This window comes from Tenrec ecaudatus, chromosome 4 (genome assembly GCF_050624435.1).
Source record: "Tenrec ecaudatus isolate mTenEca1 chromosome 4, mTenEca1.hap1, whole genome shotgun sequence".
Lineage (NCBI taxonomy): Eukaryota > Metazoa > Chordata > Mammalia > Afrosoricida > Tenrecidae > Tenrec > Tenrec ecaudatus.
Window position 1 is genome coordinate 173,495,353 of NC_134533.1, and position 21,146 is coordinate 173,516,498.

Here is a 21,146-nt window from a genome sequence, read left to right on the forward strand (position 1 = left end):
GCAAGTCTGCTCAGCAATGCACTTGTCTAAGCTTCCTTGGAAACCAAAAGCATACTCACTACCATCAAGTCAATTCTGACTCATGGTGACCCTGCAGGGCAGAGGAGAATGTTCCTGTGGGTTTCCGAGGCTGTAACTCTTTACAGCATAGCGAGTAGAACGCTTCCTCTTACACCTGGTGGTTTTGAACTGATGACCTCTTGGTTGACAGCTCAACATAACCACTATGCCACCAGGGTTCCTTACGGTGCCTTAAAAATGTTTAATTAAAGCACCAGAGGCTTGAGGGGATCTTGGATCTGGTAGGTCAGTTTAGTTCAAGAAAGGAGAGATGGTTAGCTCAGGTGGTATGGGGACTGGTTTTTAGGATCCCAAAGGACTATCAAGGATCCAGGATGATCATGGGGCCTTAGTATGAAGAACCTTTATGAAAATGGAAAACTGCATTGGTAAGAAGTGGACCAGAAAAGTTGTTCCACAGAATTTTATTTTCCCATCATGACAATGGACCTACTCGTTCTCTGTGAGTAGCAAGGCTGCCCAACAAGAACGTCATTGAAAAATTTGACACCAGTCACCTCCAGGCCTGATATTACTGCTCCTTTAAATTTAAAAGAAACACAATTTGCATCCCTCCAGGACACCATAGCTATCAGTTTGATGTGCTATAAATCAAAGAGTGCAAATTTCTTTAGCGGAGGATTAGAGATTTAGAAACGCCACCTCAGAAGTGGATAGACCTCAATGTTGTGAAATAATAGCTTCATATTTTGATATTTTTAAACAAAGATTTCTGTGATTTTGACTTACTCTTGTATCAATAGTATATATGATATTACGTGAATAAGACTTTTTTCTATACCCCCAATACTTAAAAAGACCCATGTAGTTAAAAAAATTGAAGCCAGCATGAAAACATATTGATATGTAGCTAGGTGTCTTGATGCTCATTGAAAATATCTACATGGTTCATTTTTGTCTTAGTTATCTAGTGCTACTTTAGCAGAAACATCACAAGTAGATGAAGTTGAAGTTGTGACTGTTACTAGCTACCATCCAGTGGTTCCCACTTACAGTGATCCTCTGCATAACAACAAACCACTGCAGAGCCCTGCAGCCTCCTCATGGGTTTTGCTCGGTTGGAGCCCATTATTGAAGCCACTTTGCCAATCCATCTCCTTGAAGGTCTTCCTCTTCTACATTGACTCTCTATCAAGCAAGATGCCCTTCTCCAGGAACTGGTCCTCTGGTCCCTCGTGTCCAAAGAATGTGAGATGAAGGTTCTCTAGTTTTGCTTCTAAGAAACATTCTGACTGTATGTCTTCCAAAAAAGATGTGTTAGACTGGGTTCTCTAAAGAAACAAAACTAGGCATGCGTACACACACACACACACACACACACACACACACATCCAAACACATATTTTCAGGAAGAATTTTATATCAAGAAAGTGGTCCGTATAGTTATTATTGTTGCTGCTAGGTGCCAGTGAGTCAGTTCCAACCTAGAGTGACCCTGTGCTCAACAGAACGAAACACTGCCTAGTCCCCCACCATCCTCGCACGTGTTCCTATGCTTGAGTTCATTGTTGTAGCCACTGTGTCCATCCAAGGTTTGACTTTCACATGCATAACGATGCAATGGAGAATACCATGGATTTGAGCCAGGTGCACCTTAGGCCTCAAAGTAGCATCCTGTTGCTTCAACACTCTAAAGAGGTTTTGTACAAGAGATTTACCTAAAGAGCTCTTGACTGCTGCTTCCATCAGCATAGATCCAAGTAAGACAAAATCCTTGACAACGTCAACCTTGTCTCCATTTATCATGATGTTATCTATTGTTCCCGTTGTGATGACTTCGGTCTTCCTTACCTTAAGTTAAAATCCGCACTGAAGCCTACAGGCCTTCTCACTTTCAGCAAGCAAGGGTGTCTCCCCTGCACACTGCAGGTTGTTACTATGCCTTCCTCCAATCCTGATGGTATGCTCTTCTTCATATAATCCAGCTTCTCTGAGGAATTACTCAGTACATGGATTGCACAAGTATTATGAGAGGACACAACCATGACACACACCTTTCCTAATTTTAAACTATGTGGGGTTCCCTTGTGTTTTCTGCACACCTGCCTCTTGATCCATGTACAGATTCTTCATGAGCATAATGAAGTATTCTTGAATTCCCATTCCTCTCAAGGTTATCCATAGTTTATTATGGTCGACACAGTCACATGCCCTTTCATAGGCAATGAAATACAAGGAAACCTCTTTCTAGTATTTTTTGCTTTGAGCCAAGATATAACTGACATCAGCAAGATATAACTGACATCAGCAATAATATCCCTTGTTCCATGTCCTCTTCTGAATCTGGCGTGAACATCTGTCAGATGATCTAAAGCAAAAATTTACTTGTGTGCAATATCAATGACATTGTTCCATAGTTTGAGCATTCTACTAGGTCATCTTTCAGTGGAATGGGCACAAATATGGATCTCTGCCAGTCAGTTGACCAAATAGCCGTCTTCCAAATTTCCTGGCATAGACGAGTGAGTGCTTCCAGTACTTCTTCAGCTTTCTGAAACATTTCAGTGGTTATGCCATCAATTTTTGGATTCTTGTTTTTGGCTAATCCATTCGGTACAGCTTGGACTTCTTCCTTCAGCACCATCATAAGTTCCTGCTCATATGTGTCCACCTGAAACTGTGGACCGATGCCTAGTTCTTTTTGGTGCCGTGACTCTGTCTATTCTTTCTCTCTTGTCCGGATGCTTCCTGCACCAGTCAATATTTTGTCCATTAAGTCTATTGCAATTTGAGGCTGGAAATTTTCTTGAGTTCTTTCAGTTGTAGATATACTGAGCATATGCTTTCCTTTTGGCTTTCTAATGCTAGATCCTTACCCATTTCATTATAATGTTTGGCTTTGTCTTCTCAAGCTGCCTTTTGATGTTTTCTACTCAGCTCCTTGACTTCATCCTTTCTTCCATTGGCTTTAGCTACTTCAAGATGAAGAGCAAGTTTCACAGTCTCTTCAACATCCACGTTGATATCTCTTTCCTTCCTGTCTTTTTAATGACCTTTTGCTTTCTTTTTTTTCTCTTTTCTTCTTTTACATTTTATTAGGGACTCATACAACTCTTACCACAATCCATACATATACGTACATCAATTGTATAAAGCACATCCATACATTCCCTGCCCCAATCATTCTCAAGGCATTTGCTCTCCACTTAAGCCCCTTGCATCAGGACCTTTTGCTTTCTTCATGGATGATGGCCTTCATGTCCTCCCGCTGCTCGTCAGATCTTCTGTTCAATGTGTCAACTCTGTTCTTGAGATGTTCTTGAAATTCAGGTGGGATAGACGTGAGTTTGTATTTCGACTCTTGTGGATTCTTCAGCTTTATGCTGACCTTACCTATGAGCAATTGATGGTCTGTACAACAGTTGGCCCCTTGTCTGCTTTTAGCTGCAGATATTGAGCTTCTTCTATGTGTCTTCCTACAGATACAGTCGGTTTGATTTCCTTTTTTTTTTTTATGGATGACTTTCCTAAGTGATTGGGTCTATTTTTAAAAAAACATTTTATTAGGGGCTCATACAACTCTTATCACAATCCATACATATACATACATCAATTGTATAAAGCACATCTGCACATTCCCTGCCCCAATCATTCTCAAAGCATTTGCTTCTCCACTTAAGCCCTTTGCATCAGGTCCTCTTTTTTTTCCCCTCCCTCCCCGCTCACCCCCTCTCATGTGCCCTTGGTAATTTATACCTTGTTATTTTGTCATATCTTGCCCTATCCGGAGTCTCCCTCCCCCCCCCCCCTTCTCTGCCGTCCCTCTCCCAGGGAGGAGGTCACATGTGGATCCTTGTAATCAGTTCCCCCTTTCCAACCCACTCACCCTCCACTCTCCCAGCATCGCCCCTCACACCCTTGGTCCTGAAGGTATCATCCACCCTGGATTCCCTGTGCCTCCAGCCCTCATATGCACCAGTGTACAACCTCTGCCCTATCCAGCCCTGTAAGGTAGAATTTGGATCATGGTAGTTGGGAGGAGGAAGTATCCAGGATCTGGGGGAAAGCTGTGTTCTTCTTCGGTACTACCTCGCACCCTGACTGACCCATCTCCTCTCCTAAACCCCTCTATGAGGGGATCTCCAGTGGCCGACACTTGGGCCCTGGGTCTCGACTCTGCACTTCCCCCTTCATTCAATATGGTATACACACACACAGATATATACATATACATATATATCTATTTTTTTTGCATGATGCCTTATACCTGGTCCCTTTGGCACCATGTGATCGCACTGACTGGTGTGCTTCTTCCATGTGGGCTTTTTTGCTTCTGAGCTAGATGGCCGTTGTTCACCTTCAAGCCTTTAAGACCCCAGACACTATCTCTTTTGATAGCCGGGCACCATCAGCTTTCTTCACCACATTTGCTTATGCACCCATTTGTCTTCAGTGATCCTATCATGGAGGTGTGCAGCCAATGATATGATTTTTTGTTCTTTGATGCCTGATAACTGATCCCTTCGGGACCACTCGATCACACAGGCTGGTGTGTTCTTCCACGTGGACTTTGTTGCTTCTGAGCTAGATGGCCGCTTATTTATCTTCAAGCCTTTAAGACCCCAGTCACTATCTCTTTTGATAGCCGGGCACCATCAGCTTTCTTCACCACATTTACTTGTTCACCCCCTTTGGCTCCAGCAGTTGTGTCGGGAGAGTGAGCATCATAGAGTTCCAATTTAATAAAAGAGAGTATTCATGCATTGAGGGAGTGTTTGAGTAGAGGCCCAAGGTCCTTCCACCACCTTAATAATTAACCTATAAATATAGACACATAGATCTATTTCCCCATCCTCCTATATATATTTGCATGTACATGTCTTTGTCTAGACCTCCATAAATGCCCTTTGACTCCTAGCTCTTTCCTCCATCTCCCTTGACTTTCCTCCTGCCCTACTACCATGCTCCGTCACCACCTGGGCTACAGCTATACCTCTTCTCTACACAGCCTTACCCTTGATAGTCAGTTTGATTTCTGTATGTTCTGTCTGGGCAAGTCCATGTATATAGTGACCTTTTGTGTTGTTTGTTTGTTTGTTTTGTAAAATTCTGTCATAAGACTGCCAGCTTCATTTCTATCAAGTCCATATTTTCCAATTACTGTTCCTTACTTTTTGTTTCCAACTTTTACATTCCAATCACCAATAATTATCAACGTATCTTGATTGCATGTTTGATCAATTCCCTACTGAATTTGTTGGTAGACTTCTTCAATTTCTTTAGCATGAGCTTTTGCCATTGGTGCATACATTTAATTTGATGTCATCATCGTAGATATCATAAAATAAGGTATCGCACCAACACTGAATTTGAGCTGAGCTTAGGTTTAGATTTCTTCACTTGCTGGGCAACTTTGGAAAAGTCATTCTTTCTGAGCCTCTGCCTTTTCCTTTATAAAATCCTCATGAAATTTATTATCAAATGAGATAATAAATGTACAAGTGTTTGGAAAATTGTTAAACACTATTCATGGACAAGTTGGGGTGATATACAGATTTACTCTGAAAGTTTTATGGATAGTTTAACATCTCGAATGATTCCATTTTTAAACTCATATTCTTGAATATTCTCCAGATTAATTTGGAATAATCTTGTCAATTTTTCTAAAGTATTTTGCTTATAATTTGATTTATTATGTTCTACTTATTTATTAGGGAGCCTGGTGAGGTAGTGGTTACGTATTGGGCCATTAGTTTGAAATTACCAGCCTTTCTTACAGGGTTTTCTACACCTGTAAATAGTTACCATCCCAGAAATTCGATGAGGCAATTCTCCCCTGTCCTGTAAGGTTTCTATGAATTGGCATTGGCTTGATGGTAGCGAGTTTGAATTTTTTTGCTCATATATTAGTCTGAGATGAGATGGTTTAATTTCTCATGGCACATTAACAAGTTTCTCATCATATTAACCAGGTTTTTTTTAATACAGTGGTAAAATTTTACTTATTTTGTACTTCAAATTATTGATATTTGTCTAATAACTGGAAATGTAATACTTTTACATCTATATAACTATAGATATGTATGGGTTTAAATATATCACCTTATTTTATTTTCACTTTTTATACTAGTACATAATCCCCATTTCCTTTCTATCTGTTGAGATATCTTTTACATTTCATTTTCTGTAGTGTTTAATGTTATATACAGTATTTCTGTTCTTTGTGGCTACTCTAGAAAGTATCCTAGAAATAATTACCTTATCGAAGTCTAGACAATACTCTCATTCTCATACTATAAAAGACAAGGACGGAGTAACACTTTACTTTTGTTTATCTAACAGATTTACAAGAAACATTGGCTACTTCTACACCTCAGCGCCTATGTTTTTGATCCTTTACCCACATTCTGCCGGAACCTCACAGAATCCAGACATGACAGCATGGAGTGTGTGAGAAGGTGAATGACTAAGGAGGGACAGTGATGGAAAATAAGGTCTCCCCTCTGTCTTCCAGTTGGACAATTTTGTGGTACATTTATTTTACTGGGCCACTCAAACAACCTTGGTTCGAGACTTGGACTACAGTGGCCCAGAGACTTACTGATAATAAACCCTTTTATTGGATTTTACTCCTTTTCTAGTTTACTGGTTCCGACCACACTCTCTTCTCTGGAGAGATTATTATCCCCAAATGAATTGCATGGAAGCCCCTGTCTCAGGTTTTACTTTCCATGGGTATCCCAGGCTAAGACTGTGTGTTTCACTTATGTTTCTTTTTCCTTAGCATATGATGGAATGAATCATATAACACTGAGAGGGAAGAGACAGGCACTAGGACTGCTGTAGGGAATTCTCACATCCAAGATTCAGATTTAGCAAGAGGAATTTCCAAAAGGAAATTTGAAAGGATTGGCAGTTATGCACTCACTCACTGCCACATGTGGTCTTTTCTGACTCACTGCATCCCTGTAGGTCAGAGTAGAACTGCCCAGGTGGATTTTCAAGGCTGTATATTGTTATTTGAGCAGAAAGCCTCTTCTTAATGCCATGGATCAGTTGGAAGTTTTAAACTTACTGACTTTATGATTAGCTGCTGTGTCAGTCTGGGTAAACTAGGGAAACAAATCCACAGAAACTCATGTATAAGAGAGAGTTTTATAGAAAGGGTAAGTGTACATTAAGAAAGCATCCCAACCCAGTGCTGCCCAAGCCCACAAGTCTAACACTAGCCCATATGTCTCACACCAATCCACAAAGTCCTCCTCCATCTCACAAAACACACACTATGATGCCGACTGCAGGAGGAAAGCCGAATCTGTGAGCCTGTAAGCATTTCAGTGCTGGCAGGGGTCTCCACACGGCTGCTCCAGCATGCAGGGCTGCATCGGGGTAGGTTCATGTGGCTTCTCCTAGGGAATGTCTTGCAGGAAGTGAGCCTTGTCAGTTGAAGCAGGGAACTGGCTAAGGCAGCTGCACCCTGGTCTGACCATCAGAAAGCAAGAGACCTGAGAACTAGAAAGGCGAGCCTCACAGAGCCATTTATCTCGCTGCCCTTCAATTACTCCCACATGTGTTTATCGGCCAGGTTGGCACAATAAACCGTAACTATCTCAGATGCCAAATGGGTAGTTGCTGAAAAGAGGAAAGAAATGAAGGCGAGGCTGTTTCCGAGGATTCAGAGGTCAAGCAAGAGAAGAGCAAACGTCGACTGGATTTGTCAGCACAGAGCTCCCTCGTGACTATAGCAAGAGCGGCTTTCTGGAGAGCTGTGGATTCGAGTGAGTAGAAGTGAAACCCAACTCTTTCGTGAGTTTTCATTACAGAGGACAAGAGGGCCTTGACATTTCTGACTGCCCATTATTTCTCTGGCGTGGCACTTTGGATTTGCCACAGTCCTACGTGGAAAAGGGTTCGTTGAGGTTGGAAGAGAACCTAGGGGTGTTCACTCGTGACAGTGCGAGGCCTGAGTGGGGGTCACGCAAGTGAGCTTCTCCATGAAAAAATATATTTCCTGGCTTTGTGTTGAATAGCCGTGATACCTAGAGCGTGAAGCACAGCGGTTTGGCCTGGCAGCGTTTGGGTTGCTCCGTTACGGCTCTGACTAGTTAAGTATGCCACCGGTGTTTCTGACTGGAAAAGGAAGCTCCAAGTTCAGTCACAAGTTGAAGTATGAGAGTCTTTGATAGCCCACCCTGTTAGCTATTGCTTCCCATGGTGTTTCTCAACCTTGCTATTCACTACAGTTCCCTTATGGAGACTTTTACATACCGCCCCAACCATCTCCCCATGAAATATCAATACGACAAACACGTCATATATTTATATACTGTATCTCTTTGTGCTTTACATGTGAAGAGTAAAATAAATTTCCCCCTCCATGAACCAATTGGCCCGAGGCAGTGAGATCTATCACTGATATCAGGAGAGACCCGGCAGGCGCAGAGTTGATGACTATCATACGTGGCAGATGTCCGTAACCTTTGACTGTGACAGGTCAGACACTTTGCAGGTTGTCTCTCATGCATACATTTATTTACTTATTTATTTGACACCTCTTTGAAAATAAAAATATGATCCCTGGCTTGTTTGCTTTTTTTTTTTTTTGAGGCAAAACAAAACAAAAATCCATGCTGTGGACTAGATTTAGCTTGTCTGCCATTGTCTGCTGACTCCCTAATCTATCATAATAAGCAAAGTCAAATTTCACAGTTTGAATAAACAGCTTTTGCATGTTTTGTTGCATTGAAAGAAAAATTACAGAAACCAATACTGGAAATTGTTTGAAGTTTATTTAATAGGCAATGTTCTCATGGAAAGATTCACTCTGCTCCCAGGGCTTCTTAACATTTAGATTTGAAAACTCTGATCTCAGTTGTACAGTCCTTGAAATACATAATTTAGTTTAAAAAATGACACATAATTCATTCACTTATTCATCAAGTAATGATTGACGACTCCCTGTATGCATGAGACACTTGACATTTTTATATTATGGTAAATATAAACCACCCATTAGGTCACTAGGACTTACAATGAGTAAAAATAGTCAGCTATACCCAGAAGATGTGGGGGCATGACAACAGGAGGGTGGAAGGAGTAGGTTGGGCACTGGGATAAAAGAGATTTAGGTTTATTTCTGCATTGACTTGACCTAAACGCATCACCTTGCTCGGCACATAAAGTCTCAGTTGCTTGTTCTTATTTATTTATTTACTTACTTTAAAACATAAACTCTATTCCTAGCTTCTCCCATTTGTCTGTCAGTTTGTCAAATTGTGATGGTTTGGGTCTTTTTTAAAATTTTGAATTCTGCTTCTTATTAATTTAAACACAAGCACTTAAAACATGATTAAAATACATGTCAAAAATTTTATGTTTGCATTGCTTTTCATTAGTAGGATAGAGATAATTTGTATTGCATTATTGAAATATTAGTATTAAATTACAATTAGTATATTTTAATAAGACTTTAAGTTGTTTTAAACTAGTCAACATTTCTAATTATGTAGCTAATTTATTGAGGAGAATTTCATTTTTATAATATAGAATATCTTAAAATATGTTTCTGGAATTCTCTTTTACTACAAAGGAATTAACAGTTCAAATGCCAGATAAATATTGTACAAATGGTACTCTGTCAGACTGAACATACATAATCTATCGCCTGAGGTTTATACAAGGCAATTTTCCTATATCTCTGTTATTCATGAGCATGTTTTACAAATCAAAGAAGCTGAAATCATGGCTGGTATATAAACTGTACTATTCAACAAATAAAATATGTTTGGGGTAGACTCAAATGAGAAACTTTATTCTGAACAATATATAAAATCAATTTATTGCTGATTTTAACTACAAATCAGCTCCCAAATCATGAGCATCCTATGTGTGCACAAGAAATGGACTTTGTGATCAATATGGATTTTATTGGTTGTTACAAAGATTTTAAAAACAGGTTTTTTAATGGAAAATAAAAATACTTATCAATATGAGGAAAGAATTTTTAAAAAATGGAAATATACATTTATTTTACATTAAAGATATTCTTAGTTGGAATCAGTGTGGCAATTACATAATTCTTTGTAAACTTTTAGATATACAAAGGCTTACAGCCTGATGGTTCCTCTTTGTAAGCATGACTTTCTTATAAGGAGGGCCCAGGAACCTCTCTCTACCTGTACCTTCCTGCTTGTGGACCACTCTGAGAGGTGCCAGAGCCTGGTAATGTTACCACCACCATTGGATACACACAGCTTTACATCCACCAGCCTGTGCTATTAATACATTCTGCATCATTGTATGTGACCGCATGAGTCTGAAGAGGGACTTATGGTCTTCGGTGGGACCACCACTGGGATGTTTCCTTTCTTTAAAAAAAATCTTTTTATTGGGGCTCCTGCAATTCCTATCACAATCCATAGATATATCCATTGTGTCAAGCATATTTGTACATTTGATGCCATCCTCCTCCTCAAAACATTTGCTTTCTACCTGAGCCCTTAATATCAGCTCCTCATTTTTCTCCCTCCCTCCCTACTCCCCCTCCCTCATGAAACCTTCATAATTCATTAATTATTACTATTTTGTCATATCTTACATTGTCCGACGTCTCCCTTCACCCACTTTTCTGTTGTCCATCTTCCAGGGAGGAGGTTATATGTAGATTCTTGGGTCTTATTTTTATGCTGGAAGCTATAAAAAACAAAAAACCAACTCACTATCATTGAGTCAACGCTGACTCGTAGTGACCCTGGGTGGGTTTCTGAAACCGTAAAGGTTTATGGGAATAGAAAGCCCAGTCTTTCGCTCCTGGAGCTGCTGGTGGTTTTGAAGTGCAGATCATGAGGATCGTAGCCTAACTCATAACCACGACACCACCAGGGCTCCTGGAAGCTATGATCTCAGCATTTCAAATACCTTCAGGGTCAGCCAAGGTGAACAGGTTTCAGTGGAGCTTTCAGGCTAATAACAGACTATGAAGAAGGAATAGGTCGTCCACTTCTGAGTGTTCATCACTAAAACACCTTATAAACAGCAGCCAATCATTGCCAGAGACAGTGCCCCAAAATAAGCCTTTCAGATCAGCAACTCAAAGTTCGACTGAGGAAGAGATCCTTTCTAAGAGTAGAGTGGACCATAAAGCTATGGATGGAGTAAAGCCTCCAGGACTTTCATTTGCTGATTCCACATGGCTTAAAATAAGAAAGAGTTATAAACATCTTTAAGTCATCACAAGGTGAAATGTACAAAGTGTTAATTTGGTAATTGGAAAGCAACAAAAATGAAATGGAACACAGTAAGATCAATATCCTGCACATTAGTGAGCTGAAGTGGATTTGTGCTTGCCATTTTGACTCAGACAATCATATGGCTTATTACGCTGGAAATAACAAATTCAAGAGGAATGGCATCACATTTATCATAAAAAAATTTCAAAAATTTCAAAATCTATCTTGAAGTCAAATGCTGCCTGTGATAAAATACTATATAGTCATATACAAAGAAATTCAGTTAATGGAACTATTATTCACTTTTACCTACCCCACTAAAGTCAGTGATGAAGGAATTGAAGAATTTTATCAACTTTACCAGTTAAAAGTTCATCAAACATGTACATCAGAGGGATTGATAATTATTGGTGATTGGAATGCAAAAACTGGAAACAGAGAGGAAGAAATTATAGTTGGAAAATATGGCCTTGGTGGTAGAAAGGCAGCTGGAGGTCACATGATAGAATTATGCAAGGTAAATGACTTGTTCCTCACAAAAACTTTTTTTAAGCAACATAAATAGTGACTATACAAGTGGACTTAAAAAATCATTTTATTGGGGGTCGTACAATTCTTATCACAATCCATACATACATCCATTGTGTTCAGCACATTTGTTGCCATCATCATTCTGAAAACATTTGCCTTCTACCTGAACCCTTAATATTGGCTGCTCATTGCCCTCCTCCCTCCCCACTCTTCCCTCCCTCCTCAACCCTTCATAATTCATAAATAATTATTATTTTGTCATATGTTACACTATCGGATATCTCTCCTCGCCCTCTTCTCTGCTGTCCCTCCCCCAGGGAGGAGGCTATACGTAGATTCTTGTAGTCTGTTCCCCCTTCCTACCCCACATTCCCTCCACCCTCCAGGCATTACCACTCTCACCACTGGTCCTGAAGGAGTCATCTGTCCTAGATTCCCTGTGTTGCTATCTGTACCAATGTACATCCTCTGGTCTAGCCAGATTTGAAAGGTAGAATTGGGATCATGATAGTGGGGGGGAGGAAGCATTTATAGAGGAAAGATATATGTTTCATCATTGCTATCCTGCACCCTGACTGGCTCATCTCCTCCCTACAATACTTCAGTAAGGGTGCATCCAGTTGCCCACTGATGGGCTTTGAGTCTACTCTGCACTCACCCATATTTACAATGATATGATTTTTTTGTTCTTTGATGCTTGATACCTGATCCCTTTGACAGCTCTTGGTCATACAGGCTGGTGTGCTTCTTCCATGTGGGCTTTGTTGCTTCTGAGCTAGATGACTGCTTGTTTGTCTTCAAGTTTTTAAGACCCCCAACACTATATCTTTTGATAGCTGGGCACCATCAGCTTTCTTCACCACATTTGCTTATGCACACGTTTGTCTTCAGTGATTGTATTGGGAAGGTGGGCACCCACTGATATGATTTTTAGTTCTTTGATGTCTGATAACCGGTCCCTTCTACACCTTGTAGTCAGACAGGCTGGTATGCTTCTTCCATGTGGGCTTTGATGCTTCTCAGCTAGATGGCCGCTTGTTTATCTTCAAGCCTTTAAGACTGCAGACCCTAATCTTTTGATAGCCCGGCACCATCAGCTTTCTTCACCACATTTGCTTATGCACACATTTTTTCTTCAGCAATTGTGTTGGGAAAGTGTACATCCTGGAATACCAATTTAATAGAACAATGTGTTCTTGCATTGAGTAAGTGCTTGAGTGGAGGCCCAATGTCTGTCTGCTGCCTTAATACTAAACCTATAACTATATGCACGTAGATCTGTTTCACCACATTCTTATATAAATATATTTACATATGTACATTCCAGTCTTTAGACCTCTATAAATACCCTTTGGTGCCTAGTTATTTCCTCTATTTCCTTTTACTTTTCTCTTGTCCCACTATCATGCTCAGCCTTCATTTGGGTTTCAGTAATTTCTCTTGGTTACACTGCCCTTGCTGAATCCCTACCAAGCCACTCACACCCTCCTTGTCACTGATTTTGGATTACTTGTTGCTTCCCTGTCCCTGAATTGGTCAGCACCACCTCCTTACCCCTGCCTGTCCCTCTCCCTTGTCTCCCTGGAAACATTGGTCCCATTGTTTTCTCCTCCAGACTATTCAGTCTATCTTATCTAGATAGATCTGTAGAGATAATAGGCGATGAATGAGAACAAAGCGATGACAACAAAAAAGAAAACCAATTACCCATAGAAGAATAAATTAATTAAAAGAAAAAAATTTAAAAAGAAAGAAAAACCTGTAAATAGATCAAGGTCTAATTTTTGATCTCTAGGCATGCCCTTTGGTCAGGTCCAATGGGGTACCATGCTCTGGCCCCAGAGTCTGTCCTTTGTACTCCCTCAGGGGCTTCCTGCTCTGCTCCCATGGTTGTTTTGCCGCACTCTTTTTGTGGTTTGCCTTGGTGTCACAGGGTCATTCTGGGCCAGTACTGACACTGAGTCTCCAATGCTGTCCCCCTTAGGCTCCTGGGCCATCAAGGGATGGCATGTCTCCTAGTGGGATCAGCCATATTGTCCACTCTGTGCATTGGCAGTTCAGAGCAGGGATATAGTCCTCCAGGCCTGTTGGGCCAGGATGTGCTCCACTCTCTCTTCCTCTCCCTTCATTTGCTCCCATTTGCTCTGATCAGACATGACCCTCTCCCCTAGCTGCAGCTTCAGTGCTGTCCTCTCAAGTAAATTCTTCTGGGGGGAGGGGCAGTTGGCCACATAGCTGATATGGGGCCTGAGCCCTCAGGCCCCTCCACGGGCTCCCCACTCCTTGCCGGCACACTGCATTCATCTGGTACTGGCTTTAAATCTGGTTCCTCTTTCCCCGTGGAGACACAAACAATACCCTCCTGTTGGGTGGGTCAGTGCCCTGTTCCCCCACCACATGTCTTTTTTTTTCTTTCCCTTTTCCTCCCTCCCTGCTGCCTTTTTAGTTCGCTACCAAATGTACCCCTGGATTTTGTCTGACCCCTGCCATGCTACCTGGGCCTCACCCCTGGAGTGTTTGTATACAGTAGCTTTTTCCCTGTGCCCCTTTTGCACTTACCTTTCTGTTCTCATATATATAACTTCCCTCAGTGGACTCATGTTATACTTGTCCTTTTGTGCTTGGGTTACTTCACTTAGCATAATTTCCTCCATTTCTTCCCATGTGGAGATATGCTTCATGAGCTCCTCACTGCTTTTTAGCGATGCATAGTACTCCATTGTATGTATGTACTACAATTTTTAATCTATTCTTCTGTTGATGGAAATTTGGGTTGTTTTCAATTCCTTGCGATTGTGAACTATGCTGTAATGAACATTGGAGCACAGATGTCTGGCCGTGGTTTGTTTCTTGCTTCTTCTGGGTATATGCCCAGTAGGGGGATTGCTAGGTCATATGGTAACTCTATTTCCATCTGTTTGAGAAATTGCCAAATCGATTTCCATAGTGGCTGTAAATACCTACAGGTCCACCAGCAGTGGATGAGAGTTCCTATCTCACCACAGCCCCTCCAACAGTTGTTGCTTCCTGATTTTTTGAATTGGGCTATCTTTGAGGGTGTTAGGTGGTATCTCACAGTTGTTTTGATTTGCATTTCTCTTATGGCTAATGATCAGGAACATTTTCTCATATGTTTATTGGCCATTCGGACTTCAGACCTGTGAAACTTCTGTTCAGGTCCTTTGCCCACCTCCTCTGTGGGCAATTAGTTTTTCTCTTATTGTAAGTTTTCAAAGTATTGTAGGTTTTAATAATAAGGCCTTTGTCTGATGTGTCATTGTGAAAGATTTGTTTTCCCAGTCGGTGGACTCTCTTGGTGAATTCTTTTGATTTACACAGGTGTCTTATCTTTAGTATATCCCATTTGTCTATTTGTGATTGTTCTGTCTTTGTATCCTTCCCTATTTCTGATATCCTATGCATACCCTGTGCCAAGGTTCTCAGGTTTGTCCCAATTCCCTTATTAATGACCTTAATTGTTTGGGGTTTTATCTCAAGGTCTGTGATTCACCTTGAGTTATTTTTTGTGCATGAAGTGAGGTAAGGGTCTTGCTTCATTTTTCTGCAGGTAGATATCCATTTTTTCCAGCCCTATTTATTGAAGATGGCATCTGTTTCCCATTTAATATTTTTGGGCCCTTATCAAAGATCAGTTGCCTGTATTCTGATGTTTTTATTTCTGGGCCTTCAGCTCTGTCATTATACCAGTACCACACTGTTTTGACTACTGTGGCTGTATACACTATGCTAAAGCCAGGTAGAGCAAGCCTTCCCACTTTGTCCTTCTTCTTGAGGAGTTCTCTGCTAATTATGGGCTTCTTGGCCCTCCATGAAGTTGGTAATCTGTTTTTCCAATTCTTTGAAGAAGGATGGTAGTATTCGTATCAGGATAGCATTGAACTTATATAGTGCCTTGGGCAGAACTAGCATCTTTACTATATTGAGTCTGCCAATCCACAAGCATGGGATATTCTTCCATTTGTTGAGGTCACTCTTGATTTCTTGTAGTAATGTTTTATAATTTTCCTTATACAAATCTTTCATTCTTTTAGTCAGGTATATCCCTAGGTATTTCAATTTGTGCCTGGCTATTGTAAAGGGGTCAACCTTTTTAATCTTCTCTTCTGTGATCTTGTCTGATGTATAGAGCAGTCCAATAGACTTCTGTTTGTTGATTTTGTATCCTGTCACTCTGCCATATTCCTCTATTGCTTCCAACACTCCACTTGTGGAGTTTAAGGGATCTTCAATATATAGAATCATATTGTCTACAAATAATGAAAATTTCATCTCTTCCTTCCCCAGATGAATACCTCTAATATCTTTCCTTTGTCTTATGTTGTTAGATAGGACCTCCAGTACGATGTTAAATAGGAGTGGGGACAAGGGTCTTCCTTGTCTGGTCCCCTTTTTCAGTGGAATTGTTTTAGTCTTTTGTCTATTAACTACCATGTTGGCTATTAGTTTTTCATATATGGCTTTTATAATATTGAGGAATTTTCCTTCTATTCCTATCTTCTTGAGTGTCTTAAACAGGAATGTGTGTTGGATGTTGTTGAATGCTTTTTCAGCATCTATCGATATTATCATGTGGTTCTTATAATTTTTCCTGCCAATGTGGAGATTAAAGCTGATGGTCTTTTGTATACTGACCTATCCCTGCATCCCTGGAATGAATCCCACTTGGTCATGGTGAGTTATTTTTTAATATGCTGTTGTATTCTCCTGGTCAGTATTTTGTTAAGGATTTTTTGCATCAATGTTCAATGGGGATATTCGTCTATAGTTCTCGATTCTTGTGGCATCTTTGCCCACTTTAGGTATCAGAGTTAAACTAGTTTCATAGAAAGAATTTGGGAGTTTTCCATCTTTTTCTATGTTCTGGAAGAGTTTGTATAGGATTGGTGTCAGTTCTTTCCTGAATGCTTGGTAGATTTCTCCTGTGAAGCCATCTGGCCCGGGGGATTTTTGTTGGTGTTCCCTTGATTCCCTTGTCTATTTCTTCCATTGCTATGGGTCTGTTGAGATTCTTGACACCCATCTGGGACATTCGAGGGAGGGACTGTGTTTGCAAATATTTGTCCATGTCTTCCAAATTGTTGAATATGTTAGAGTATAGACCTCCATAGTACTGTGTAATTATCCTTTTGATTTCATTAGGGTCAGTTGTAATATCCCCTGTTTCATCCCACATTCTTGCAAATGTCGTTTGTTCCTTCCTTTCCTTGGTTAGGTTTAATTCTTTCAAAGAACCAACTTTTAGTGGCATTAATTTTTCCATGGTTTTCTTGTTTTCCCTCTTCTGTATCTCGGGTTTGATTTTTATTATATCTATCCTCTTGCTATTAGTAGGGTTGTTCTGTTGACTCTGCTCTAATTGGTGTAAGTTTTGTGTCAGCATATCATCCATGAGTCTCTCTTCTTTTTTAATGTGTTCATTTATTGCTATCAGCCTTCCTCTGATAAATGCCTTTGCTGTATCACACAGGTTTTGGTACGTCGTATTTTCGCTCTCCTTGGTTTCTAGAAACTTCCTGATTTCATCTCTGATCTGGGTCAATACCCACTCCTTTTGCAATAGGAAATTGTTCATCCTCCAATTGTTTGCCCTGTTTTCTTCACTGTCCTGTTAATTTTCAGCTTTATGGCATAGTGATCGGAGAGAGATGTCTGTATAACCTCTATGTGCTTGAATTCACTCAAGGTCAACTTGTGTCCCAGCATGTGGTCTATTTTTGAATATGTTCCATGTGGACTTGAAAAGAATGTGAATTAATTGGCATGTGGGTGGAAAGCTCTATCAAGTCAAGTCATCCAATTGTGCTATTTGGATCTGTAGCCTCCTTGTTGAGTTTCTTTCCCAATGATCTGTTTTTTCAGAGAGTGGCGTATTAAAGTCACCAACTGTAATTGTAGAGCCTGTGATCCCTTTTTTCATCTTTTGGAGTATTTGATTTATGAATGTTGCAGGTCTCTCATTAGGTTCATATATGTTTATGCTCACTGGTTCTTAGTCTATTGTTCCCTTGAGCATTATATAATGCCCTTTCTCGTCTCTTGTTATGACCTGCATCTTGAGGTTAATTTGGTCAGATATTAAGATCGCTACCCCATTTTTTTTTTGCATTATCATTTGCTTGGTATATATTTTCTTTTTTCTTTTATTTTTAAATTGTAATTTTTTTATTGGAAAACAAATATACAACTTGGAATGGATTTGAGGCAAATTGTGCCATAAGCAGGTTTTCTTTAAGTGGCTAAACAAAGTTTAAAAAGCAAGTAACCATAAAAGAAAAGGTTTCTGGTACAGGACCAGCAGTACAAAAAAATAGTGTACGAGTACCTGGATAATACACCCGTTTTGCAATAGTGCAACTTTAAGTACATATTGTTGACTGTCCTTAGTCCACGCAGAGTTACAGCTCCACACTTCAACAACCACATGCTGACGGTTCCTAAAGAAAACTACTGAAAAAAAGGCCTAACCAGATGTTCCCTCGTTTGACCAACTCCATCTAAGTTTAGATGTGCAGAAGGGCTTAGATATATCCAGAGTAAGCCACATGCAACATGTTACTTGATCAATTTTCTAAAATAAGGTTTCAGGACAATGACAGTAAGATAAGGGAAGAGAACATGGAGGAATGAAGTCCTAATTACTATACATGCATATTCTTTTGACAGTTGGGGGAAACCTTTTACAGATAAGTTACAAACAAAGAAAAGGCAAATAAACAATTTTGTACAAGAAATTTAACACATTCTGTACAATGTCTTCACTTTGCTGTCATCATTTGTACAAACTCTTCATAGTTTACTTGACCATCCCCATCAATATCTGCTTCCCTGATCATTTCATCAACCTCTTCGTCTGTTAACTTCTCTCCAAGGTTTGTCATCACGTGACGAAGTTCTGCTGCACTAATGTAGCCATTGCCATCCTTATCGAACACACGGAATGCTTCTCTGATTTCTTCTTCACTGTCTGTGTCCTTCATTTTTCTTGCCATCATTGTCAGAAATTCCGGGAAGTCAATTGTGCCATTACCATCAGCATCTACTTCATTAATCATGTCTTGTAACTCTGCTTCTGTGGGATTCTGCCCCAGAGACCTCATGACAGTCCCCAGTTCCTTTGTGGTTATAGTTCCGTCACCATCCTTGTCAAATAGTGAGAAAGCTTCCTTGAATTCTGCAATTTGCTCTTCAGTCAGTTGGTCAGCCATGCTGCAAGCGCTACCGGTCTCGGAGACGCGTTCACACAACCACTCGGCTCGCTAGCTCCACTCGGACTCGGTATATATTTTCTCCAGTCTTTAATTCTCAACCTCTTTTTGTCTGCAAGCTTGAGATGAGTCTCTTGGAGGCAGATCTATGGGTTATGTTTTCTGATCCAGTTTGTTAGCCTCTGCCTTTTAATGCCATAGTTCAGGCCATTGATATTCAGTGTTATATGCATCTGTGGACTCTGTGATGTCATCTTGTACCTTTTGTGTTGGATATTTTCCTATCTACCTATCTTATCAGCTTATCCATGTTGTGTGGGTGGTTTATGCTTGCCATCTCTCCACTGTTGAGCTGATGCTATCCTGGGGGCTATTTCCTCTTTGTCGTCCTAGGGGTCGAGATGTTCTATGTGATGGTCTCTTATTTGCCCTCCATAAGTGTTGATCTTCTGCCCATACTGGAGCAGAAAGGATCTTTTGTAGGACTGGGTTTCTCTTTATGTATTCATTGAGGTTGTCCTTGTCTGGGAAGACTCTTCTCCATCGATCTTAATAGATATTTTGGCTGGGTAAAGTATTCTTGGGTTTGCATTGTTTTCTTTCAAATTTTGGAATATGTTACTCCATTCCCTCCTCTTCATCATTGTTTCTGCTGATAGGTCTGAACATACTCTTACTGTGATACCTTACATGTGACTGTTTGATTTACCCTTGCTGCTTTTATGATCTTCTTTTCCTCATAGTTGATAATTTGACAATTGTGTGTCTTGACTTCTTGGGATTCAGTCTGGCTGGTGTTCTTTCAGCCTCTTGAATGGTTGCCTGATTTTCATTTATTAAGCTGGAGAATTTTCCTCTAAGAATTCCTTTGCTATTTTCGCTGTTGAGTTCTTTGTTGTGTCTTGTTCCGGTAGTCCAATTATTCTAATATTGTTTCTTTTCATAGCATCACACATAGCTCTCAAGTTTTCATCAGCAAATTTGATTGTCTTATTTGACTGCTTTTCCAGTTTGCTGAGGTCTGCTTGGTTATCCTCTAGGTCACTGGTGTGATTCTCTGCCTACTCAAGCCTATTGGAAAGGTCTGTCAAATTGTCACTGAATTTTGTTATTTCATACCTTAACTCTTGTATTTCCCTTTGGTGCGTTGCCTTTATCTCCTCTATCATTTCATTTTTATCTGCATTGCTTACCTCATATCCTTTATGACATCAAGCAGCATTTTGAAACTTTCTTTTTGTGGCAGGTCAATATCTGCTTCTTCTATGCCTGTCGTTAGGTTAATGATGGCTTCCGGCATTGTCTTCTGTTTCTTCTGCTTTTTCGTTGAAGCTGTTAGAACTGGTTGCTGTTTATGTGTTGTTTTAGAGAAGCCTGGAGCCATCTTCCTAAGTTGAAGAGCCCTGGGCTCTCTCTTGGGGAGTTGTATGAATGTCTATGAACTACCTGCTGGTAGCTGTACTGAGGGGTCATGCTATCGCTATATATTCCTGTGGTTTCACTCTTATACTTTCCGTCCAGTATTCCATTATTTGGAATGTGTGTTGGATATTCCTCTCATGTGTCACAGGTCGGGTTTCTGTGGGCCCACAAGGGCGTTGCTTCCCTGGCTGATCTCTAAGTATGCTTCACAGTTTTTGGAGGACCTCAGCTGGCCTGTGGTGCTTTCCTCTGCAACTGGAATGCCGAGGAGGGCATGTGGGTATACCCTCCTTGGTGTAGAGCTCTGTAGCTGGCAGGAGAATTACCGTAGACAGATAGATCGCTTTGGAGATTGGGTGGATGTTCCCGCAGTAGCGTGGAGCTCCATCAGTGGTTCTCAGGTGTTTACCCCAGTCACTTGTAGGGCCTCGGGATTTAGACTGGGGATCCCCCCACTGTTTGTAGGGGAGAATCCTTGCTAATTGGTGTGTGGACAAGGACTGGTGTGAATTCCCCAGTTGCTTGACAAGCCAATAAATGCATGTGGGATCTCCCCCAGTTGGGCCTTCAGAATTTCCCTAGGCCGAGGGGAGTGGCCTGGAGGTTGCTAGTGGATTTTGACGGGAAGGAGAGTGAAAGGAGAGGAAAAAGAGAAAGAAGAAGACATCAACTAGAGCAACAGTGCCAAACAAACTGACACCAACTCACACACACTCAA

General features: G+C 40.6%; 1 protein-coding gene across 1 annotated transcript; it reads right to left on the reverse strand.

The window, feature by feature from the left end:
- Positions 1-18,404: 18,404 nt before the first annotated feature.
- On the reverse strand, positions 18,405-19,068 carry LOC142445341 (calmodulin-1). Its single transcript, XM_075547079.1, has one exon. The coding sequence runs from the start codon at positions 19,004-19,006 to the stop codon at positions 18,557-18,559; it is 450 nt and encodes a 149-aa protein (XP_075403194.1). The 5' UTR covers positions 19,007-19,068; the 3' UTR covers positions 18,405-18,556.
- Positions 19,069-21,146: the final 2,078 nt, after the last annotated feature.

Coding starts and splice junctions, on each gene's coding strand:
- LOC142445341 (XM_075547079.1), bottom strand. CDS start 19,006: ATGGCTGACCAACTGACTGAAGAGCAAATTGCAGAATTCAAGGAAGCT.